The following is a 10,402-nucleotide window of genomic DNA, read 5'->3' as shown; positions in this document are numbered from 1 at the left end:
CCGAATGCTCGTTCAACGACGTAAATGTCTATACTACAAAATTATGGTGTTTAGAATTACTTTTAATGTTGTTATAGAGTCGTCTCTTTGATTCGAGTTTACGTATCGATGGCTTTCTAGAATAGTGGCCTATCTCAAAAGTGTCTAATTCATCAAGATGGTTTAAAAAACACTGAAATATTATAATTATTACTCTAAAGATCGAACTCTAAGAAAAAAATCCTTCGATCCGTTCTTTGTATACATAATTATAACAAACCAGTGGAGTAATTTCAAAAAATAATTGAATATCTTGATGAAACACATTCAATAAAAACTGCCGCGCAAAATTGACATATCGTCGACCATCCCTACGTCGTCGTGTGATTATTTTAACAATTGAAAAGCTTTTTCAAAAATACCGACGTTTCGGGCCCTTTACAGGTCCCATGGTCATGGTGGACTGAGGTGGTACAGTCATCAACCAGTTATGTCTAATATTACATCCGGAAAAATAGTTTCATTTCCTATGTGTAACAATCGCGAAAACTTAAGAACTCGAATTGAAAAGCTATTAAATTCACTATAAAATGTAGCATTTTTTAAACAAATCTTAGTAAGAAGTAAAAAAATGAACTATTTTGGTTTGGGTCACTATTCATAAAAAACAGCGACATATTGGTATGTAAAAAAAGTTCTAAGAGGTTTATCTCATCATCAATAGTAATCTTTTACACGTCTCACGATTTAAGGGGCACAGGTCCCGTCTAAAGAGGTTTAGGATATGGTCTGCCCCGCTGGCCCAATACTGGTTGGCGGCTTGCTTGCTGCTAGACGTTCAGGGAATGAATATACTAGACTAAACGTTCAGGGAATAAATATACTAGACTAGACATTCGGAGAATTAGACGTCTTGAACCAAACCGATTTTATGTCAGGTAAGTACCTAATTCTAAGAATTTGTCACACACAATAATCCTATTTTATACAAGTTTAAAGTTACACACTTATTCTGCTGATATGACAGTTTTATTTCGTGACAATAACACACAAAAGGATGCTACCCGCTAACAGGAATGTTTATTAGATTAAGGAAAAAAATAACAACAAATAAAAAGAAAATGATTTTACAATTTACTTTTAAAAATATTTGTTAAAATGCGTTTATTTAATGATTTTTATTAAGTAAGTGATGCAATTTAAAATTAATTTCAAAGTTCAAATAAAATAGTAATAAATACAAATGATATGTAGCAATAAAAAAATAATATCAAGAAAATGTTGTTAAATGCAATAAAAAAAAACAAATCAGTCCATGGACGGATACTTTAAATCACAATTTAAAAAAGCAAATTTGAAAATAATTTGAAAGTACTATGAATAAGTTATTATGCACTAAAAGAATTGTCATACAAAAAATACATACACATCATGTATTCTTTGAATGGAGACGATAGAGATGTTAAAGCTAATACATTTCACGTCTATCCAACATTTAAAATGATATACTGAGATCACATCCTTATCTCTAATTATGCTGATTATTAATTTATAATCCAAATTAAAACATAGAATTTTACAAATTCCACAAAATAAATGGACGAATTTACAAAAAAAATCTACAAAATTATCTCGATTACATTTTTCTAACTGACAATGACTAGTTAGTCAAATGTTTTGCAATAAATTCCGTACAAAATACCAAAATAATAATTTATTTCATACAAGAGAAATAATTATCTAACCGACTAACAGAAGTTTCTGCAAAATATTCTAATTTTATTTATTATGATCATTCTCGTTCAATGAAAACGCCAGACCTTAAATGTTGAAAACTGTTTTGGATTCAAGATTTTTCTACAAAAATTATATTTTTTAGTTATCGATCATCAACCGATTTATGTACATCCGACTGCCGGACACAGGTCTCCTCTCAGGCGAGGGTTTTCCGAGGGTTGTGAATCTTCTTCCACGTGCAGGTTTTATCACGATGTATTAAAATGTCATGGTAAATTTCAAATTAAATTTCGCAGTCAAATTCCGAGAAACTCAGAACCGACGTGCGCGACGGCCTCCATTTGAGAAGCTGATGGTCCAAACCATTAAACTCCCGCGGCTTTTAGTAGTAACCAAACAGTTACACGAAGTGTACATTAAAATCAAATTTGTGATAAGTATTCTATAAAATCAATATTAAAGCTGGAAAAAATCCCCTTCTTTGAACGAGAATGAACTTTGAAAAAATTCTTATATTACGTCACGATACAGTTCGTAATACAGTTAAAAATTAATTATGTAATCTAAAATGATTATTCTTGAAAACAGTAATAGTCTAAAATAATGCAACTAGTAAAGAAACACACGAGTGTATAAAAAAAAAAGACAACGTAACGTCGGTATTATCACAACATTAACTTCTATATACAAGGATATAACATTAACACAATTATCATAAATTAATCGTTAGTTAAATTCACATCGATGGTTTTAAAATAATTATCATTTCCAATTACACTTTAGTCCTAGATTAAGTAACGTTAAATCTTCACATTGTTTACACCTAGGTCAGGCCGAAAGCAGAAAAGTCATACAGTTTTTGAAACTGCCTTTGAAAGGTACAGTCAAGGGAAAATCATGCTTGACACTTTGGACTTTGGATCGTTGTAATTATAAACGGCATAGAGTTGAATTTCAAAGTCAAGCTTGAGCTTGATGTGTTCTTGACTGTGTTTAATTTTAAAACCCATAAAATAAACGTTTTTTTATTTCTGAGCATAGATGTTAAATATTATGACAGGTGGAATAAATTTACTTGAATCACGAAAAGACAATGTCAGATTGTTTTGTCCGGGATAGGTAAATAGGCTGTTGATTTTAGATTCAGACAACAATGTACAGGGTCAAGAGTACGTTAAGCTTGACACTTAAGATATAAATTCAAGTCCATGCCGCTTTCGGTAAGAGCGGTCCAAAGTTCAAAGTGTCAAGTTTAATGTGCTCTTGACTGTACGTACTATTTGCCATATTAATAAGCCTCATAAAGGTAATTACATATTGCTGAAAACTTTTGCCTTCTATCGAAGTTGTACCATAGAGAAGTAGCAGAAGGTTTTTTACAAGTAACTAGGGGCCCGCAGTTCTTTGGAATTAACCATTTTAGAATAAGAATAAATTATTAGTAAGTACTGACATGTAGTTTCTGAACCGGTTTTAAACTTAATTATAATCTTATGACATCATGAAAGCAAAACTTGAGAGATCATTTTACTAATAGTGTTTAATGCAACGGGTATAAGTATGCAAAGTTATTCAAAAGCCTCCACACAAAAGTGACCAAAAGGTTAAGTAATCTAATTTGTTTTACAATAACAACTACTAGAAATCTCTTTTCGTTCAATATAATCTGTACTTAGATTACATATTTGATACTTTTAACTACACTATAATGATTCACGAAATCACAATTACTAAGTCCAGGATATACCAAAGTTTATATAGTGTTCACGAATGTTCATAGCTTGGTGTGTTTGACGGTGTCGGTCCAGTAGTTCTGAATGGTCATAGCTTCCAGGGAGTTTAGGAACGAATCGTTGTCCAGGCTGTACATCTCCTCTGAATTATCCTGGAAATGGTAAAACGAATTATTTAAGCATCTGTTGGCAAAACACGTTGACGACCTCTGTGTCGTAGTCTGTGTGGTAGGACCCAATAATAAAATGAACTTTTCTAAATTGGTTCTGGTTTGAGCGTTTTGGGAAATGCCCCAGAGTGAATTCCGTTGCTGTGGTACGCATATAGGAAAAGGATGAATTTGGTAACTTATTGTAATTTTTAGATTTTAATTTTGTGATTTTGGTTTTAATTTTCGTTTGGATTTTAACTTTTAGTTTTTCGATGATAATTTTATTTTTATTTTGAATTCTAAAGTGACTAATTTTAAAGTAATTAAATAATTTTATAATTTAAGAATACGGATCATAGTAATCTGATATTATATTATATTCATCATCATCATATGCCCCGAATGATTATTGTTTTGAAATTGAAATTTATGAACAGGCAGAATGTCAAAAACATCAAAATTCAGCACAATAGTATCCGCTTAAAGTGTCGAAACTTATACCTACTTAATTACCGGTGAATCAGAAATGACTAGCTACTTTCGACAGAAGGTACTAATAGTTATAATTATTACTACAAAGATTCAACACAAAGAAAAATTTCTTCGACCCGACAGGATTTCAACCAGCGACCACATTGAACCGTAGCGTTATCACTGCCATCTGAGCTACAGGTCGAGTTAGCAGGTTCGAAATTCTGTGGGTTTACTCCCGTTCTTTGGCCGACATCAGTCCGATACTGTGAAATGTTAAACTTCTCGAAAGACATCTTTGAAAACTATATCGGATAGAATAAGCTAGATCAAATACGAACGGCTCTCCGGGGAGCTGATGCCGCATTGTATTATTTACGAGTGCTGCAACCATCGCTTTTGGATAAATATTATGCCGTTTATCATCTATCTGATCTACATTCCAATAATAAATAACGCACACACTCGCACACACTCAACATAGCCCCGCACTAGGGAAACCCTGTGTCGCGGGTGCCATGGACACACACATAGACAACCACAAATTACACTCAAACTCACGAGAGAAATAAATGTAGGCCATACAAACATTTCTCCCGGCTCGGGAATCGAACCTGGGACCTCTACGTGGCAGTCCGGCATGGTAACCATTCGGCCATGAAGGCAGTTAAACCAGTGTTTGATAAGCTGCAAAACCAGTGTTTGTGGTCTACGTGGTGTGTATCTATTGCAAACTTTATGATCAAACAGTATGAATTAGATGGTGCAGAAAATAAATGTAAAAAATAAAAAAGGATTCAAATAAGATACCTACCCTGATTGTGCTATCGTCAAGATATCCACTGGAATCTGGATTCGAGCACTTGTCATTCAACGTTTGAGGCTTATTCAGGTACCTCCTCCTGTACAACACAAAGGCCGTGCTTCCAGCCAATGCCGCCAACACCAAAGCAGCGAACGATATCCCAGCAATAGCTCCCGTGTCCATACCGCCTTCGGAACTCTCAACTCGTCTATACAACTCTATATTTGGAGGTATCCTCGTCTGTAGATATGTCGTCTCCAGAGAAAGAGGCTTGTCAGTAACTATTCTGCTTTCCAAAGCACTTTCTATACTCGAGTCGTCTTTGACAAAATCTGGCCTCGTCAAGTTTCTTTTCTTTGTTGTATTTAACGTTTCTGTTGGGTTAACAGTCGTTACGGCTTCGGTTGTGTTTATGTTTGTAACATTATTGATTTTTGGTGGTTCTTGATAAATTTTGGTTAAGTTCATATCTGTGGTTTCAACTGCTGTCCATTGTGTTGCGTTAAGGACAGCTTCTGCGACTGAATCGTTCTTTGAGATGACCTCTAGAAAATTTTCTTCGGTGACGTTAAGTGGCGGAGGCCTGGCACTAGTTGAGGCTGGCTTGGGGAAGTACATCGCCCTACTTTGCCTCTCTGAATGTTTCTCTCCTAAGTCGGTCGTGATGTATTGAAGCTCTTCTGATTGGGGTTGAGGTACAGCTGCAGTCTGGCCACCGCTTGCTGGAATAGGAAGAGAAAAACAAATGAGTATCTAGGACCAAGATACTTGTAAAAGATAGGACGGAACACGACTGTAACTTTACAGTTTTTAAACAACACGAATTGAATAAAGATTTGTTGATTGTAGCCTGTAAAAAATATACGGTGAAATTAATTTAAAAGACAATGTCAGTACGGGTTTGATATTTCAATTTAAAAATGTTCTATTACGCTGGTATTGAGAACAAACGATAACTGCAAATAACTAACGCATTTGCATTTTGGTAACTTTCGAGATGTTGGCTAAATGTCAATTACGCTGATTTTGTTTAACAATAAAACTGAAACTAAATAAGATATTAAAAAAACCGCTTATCGGGGGGTAGTACATAGATCTCTATGTACTTATGGAAACATACCAGTGTTATCCTATTATATGGGATCCTAAACATCGTGACTATAAAGATAGAAATAAAGTACCATCTGCGTCTATTCCAATGTCTCTAAATAAGTTTTTTTCTCGAATTAACAAAAAATTGTAATATGCTATAGCACATAATGCTGCAGCAACAGACGTTTCTAACGCATCCATCTTGTATGACTACCGAATAACAACTGTGCGGGCGAGAATGTGGAGAGCCACTCTCGGTCTCGTCCTGTCTCGGCGAGACCCCAGACCGAGATGTCTCGCCGAGAATGTAGAGTGCAATTAACTTTTTAATTGAAAGCAGTCAAAAAGAGATAAATTTTAAGCATCTTCTCGTATGTATATTATGCTTGAATGACGACATTGTTATTTCTAACAATGTACAGTACTATGCTGGGATGAAATGATAGCATTAACATTAATGAAATGTAAATAATTTACACACCCAACGGCGAAGGATTATAAATAAAAACAGACGCAATTTTCTCGCTATACGAATTTACTAAGTGTTTATGGCTTCCAACTTTTCTCATCACAATTGGGTTTACAACTTTCCTCTTCTGGACGGAGGGCTTGCGTAATAAATCTTGGAAAGATTGATAAATAAATGTTATTACCAAAGTGTGGTGTAATAGTGAAAAGATAAAAGTGTCAAATTACATGTCGAGATCGAATAAAGGCTGTTTCATGTTAAACCGTGCCGGGGCCTGGCCGTGCTTCTGTCGTGCGCCGGCCGTAACACGGTACTTTTGTATGAGGTTCAAGTTACACCGTGCCGAGTGTTTTCACAAATAAATGAATTATTATTATTATTATTATTATTACTATAGTCCGTGTCACGGCCGAGACAGGGCGGTCGGGACACGGCGTCGAGTATTTTTTCCCGGGTCCAAACCGGCACATCGTAACATGAATGCATTCGCCGGGCACCTGGAAGGTAGTCAACTTTGGACTGTAGTGGACAGCGCAAACGCAAAATAAACGACGAAAAATTATTAGATATGTGCGCATGTAAACTGACTAATCCGAAGTATTTGGATAAAAAAAAATAGTTTGGGAAACAATATCAGCCCGGCCGGCGCATGGTGGAAACGACATGGCACGACGAGGGCGCGTGTCCACGCTAAGAAAAGTCTCCGGCTCTATGCGAGAATTCGTGTCGTTTATAGGGATGAAACGATACCACTGAAGTATCGATACTTTTACTCGATACTGTATCGGTCGTAAAGTATCGATACTTACTCGGTATCGATTGAAAAGTATCGATACTTTTATTGATGGTTTTTGTAAAATTTAGAATATAATAAACAAAAACAGTAAGAAGAATTGATATTCTTTTTTGATACGAAAATATGCCTTGAAAAGAATTCTATGAAAAAAGTCCGTTTTTGAAGTGCTTCTCAAAAATATTAGTTTTTCTAAATGTTTGCCTGTTAGACGATTCTTTTGGCCAACTGCAAGTTGTTTGTGATGTGACCAAAAATCGAAATCTTCGTTGGAGATTTCTTCTTCAGATCCACTGGTTGACATTGTGATATCTTCCTTAATAATGTTTTTTAATTTTTGTAGCGCCTCCCCACATCGATTTGCATCTTGGAAATGGAGGTTTTGAAATGTGCGTCAATTGTTCCCAACGCCGTGAGTGTGTTAAATTCAATGAGACCAAATCTTTTTTTTACATTCAGCCAGTAGTTTTGTTTGCAACTGAGTGACACATTTTATTGAAGATGAAAATTTCGTTAGCTGCGATGCGAGACAATTAATCATGGGTTTGATTTTGGATAAGGTAACGTAAGTCTGACCTGAAGATTCTCTTGTAACAAATTCGAACGGTTGTAACAATAGGACTACCTGTTTCAATTTTCAATTTCCTGTCCAGTTATCAATTCAGGACTATTTGTAGAATCGAGTAAACGTTGCGAAGCAATTTTTGACATATCTAGAAATCTATCAACCATGATAGTATAGTGAATTCCAGCACGTGTTAACGTCAAGAATATTTTTTTTAATGCATCTCTCAGGAGTTCCACTATCAATCTTTAACGCGAAGGATGCGTTCAAAAATTTTAACATAAAAAAAAATCAGCATGGATGGTTATGAACATATTATCTATCCATCAATGTATTAAAATGAAATCGTGACGTGACATTGGCATACCGATACGATCATTCGATACGAGCACATTTGACCGATACTTACTTAATACTTGATTTTAAAGTATTGAAACTTAAAGTATTTGCTATCGGAAGGAATGTATCGAGTAAATACTTGTATTTACTTGTATCGTTTCATCCCTAGTCGTTTCTACACACGAACTGTGTACACTGCCTCGGCGGCGGACAAGAAAAAGATCTTGTCTACTTCCGCCACGACGCGCTCTGCCGCTATTGTAAGGGGCGGAGGTGCATTGTTAGAAAACGAACGTTTATGCGCGTAGGCGGGTGTTGCTTAGTAGCTAACACATAAAAGAACATATTTCTTCCGTGGGTCGGTAGTCAAACGACAGCTATCTGGAAGACTCGTAATGAACTGACACATTTTATCCTACACACGTCTGTCCGAAAGCATTCGTATTCGTGTACATACTCATTATTTTCTCGTCGCAAAAGACACGACATGTTTTCGTGGCTAGATCCAACAAAGTTCTTGTCGTGTACAAGAGCATTTTCATGTTTTCTGTAGCAGGTACGTCGAATTTCTTAGCGTATACACGCGCCCTGACGGCCCGGCATCAGCTAGTTCTCTATAAAATGAATTTCATCGTTTACATCACCGCCGGTCACAACATTTGCAATACATCGATACACGCACATTAGTCTTTCAATGCCCGGTAGGTAAAGCCCCTACCCTGACAATTCAACCGCTAACAAAGGTACGAGGTAATAACTTAATCAACCATTGAAAATCGCACAATTTGTAAGTTGTCCTGGCGTTGTGTGCTTTTCATTGATGTGTATTTCATGTCACTGATTCGCTGGAATACACTAATGCGCTGCCTTGACATAGATGCCAATGACTGGTGAGAATAATAATACCATCAAGTTTTTATATTTTCCTGTGGTTTGGACAGCCAAGGGTATCTAATAAGCAATGACAAATGGGTTTTAATATCATCTCTTAGTGCATACATAGGGAATCATTTGTCATATTTATTTGTTGTGATTTGGTAATTTCCTCCAACTTAGTGGAGTCACAGGACGATGCTGATCTCCTTCATCATCATCCCAACTTATCATCATATTTTCTGGTTCCTCGCCATTTGTTTTTAAAATTTTAAATCGTTCTCGAATTCCTTTTCCTTACCCATTCTTAAGTTTGTTTTATACGTCGTCATTTCCATTAAAATTCTTGAAACAAGAAAACGTGCCCATAAATCACAAATAACCTTCATTTTCTTATAGTAAAACTTCACGTCTATTCAAATTATCTAGTTGTATATGCCCATTTGGGGTGAGGATTGTGTTATTTAGTTTTATAGGGGGTGTTTTGTAATATTTAACTGCCTCAGTGGCCAAACGGTTATCATGCTGGTCTGCCATGCAGAGGTTCCGAGTTCGATTCCCGGGCCGGGATAAATATTAGTATGGCCTACATTTATTTCTCTTATGAGTTTGGGTATAATTCTGTGGCTCTAGTGACAAGGGGTACAAGTTAAAAAAACCCAAACTTTACAAAGAGACTCGAGAAACAGTTAAAGCTTAATATGGTACTAAGCGTTAAGTGTCTTTCGTGTTTTCTTGTAAAGTTGACTTTTTTGACTTGTACCCTTTTTCACTAGAGCCACATAATTTATAGTTGTCTATGTGTGTGTCCATGGCAACCGCGACTCAGGATTTCCCCAGTGCGGGGCTACGAATGTGTGCGTTGTTATTATACAGTCTGATTATTATAATAACTGTACTTATTTTATATCATTTTATTATTTGTTACAGCCGAGCCTTCTGGGTTTCTCTAACACTAGACCACAATACCATAACATAGCAGGAGAAGTAATCTTTGGAAGAACATTAAATAACGCACACACTCAAAATAGCCCCGCACTAGGGAATCCCTGTGTCGCGGGTGCCATGGACACACATATGGACAACCACAAATTACTCACGGGAGAACTAAATGTAGATCAGACAAATATTTCTCGCATCCCAGGAATCGAACCCGGGGCCTCTGCGTGGCAGACAATCATGGTAACCGTTCAGCCACAGAGGCAGTTAAGTATATTGTAATTAGAAAGAATAATAACGATCTCACGTCTTTCACGAAGGTATCAAATTTTCCGTGAAATTTTTTCTTATAAAGCCACTGCGGGTATAAAACGGCAATAACAAGATTTATTTTACGGCTGCTGTATGAAACTTTGGGACATCAAAAATGGATTATCGTGTTGTTTCTCTATTTG

At 36.1% G+C, this 10,402-nt stretch overlaps 1 protein-coding gene across 1 annotated transcript in view; it reads right to left on the bottom strand.

Annotated features, from left to right (window-relative positions):
• Positions 1–2,629: 2,629 nt before the first annotated feature.
• LOC113230114 overlaps positions 2,630–10,402 on the bottom strand; it is a 43,285-nt gene continuing 35,512 nt past the window's right edge. The window contains exons 2-3 of the mRNA XM_026463879.1: positions 4,887–5,599; positions 2,630–3,601 (exon numbers count right to left, since the gene is read on the bottom strand). Coding sequence (XP_026319664.1) covers positions 3,491–3,601; positions 4,887–5,599 — 824 coding nt within the window. The 3' untranslated portion in view covers positions 2,630–3,490. The remainder of the gene's footprint in view (positions 3,602–4,886; positions 5,600–10,402) is intronic.

This window comes from Hyposmocoma kahamanoa, unplaced genomic scaffold, assembly GCF_003589595.1.
Source record: "Hyposmocoma kahamanoa isolate Upper Pololo Valley unplaced genomic scaffold, ASM358959v1 63, whole genome shotgun sequence".
Classification (NCBI taxonomy): Eukaryota; Metazoa; Arthropoda; class Insecta; order Lepidoptera; family Cosmopterigidae; genus Hyposmocoma; species Hyposmocoma kahamanoa.
The sequence above is the reverse complement of the archived record's forward strand: the minus strand, read 5'-3'. Positions and strand labels throughout refer to the sequence as shown.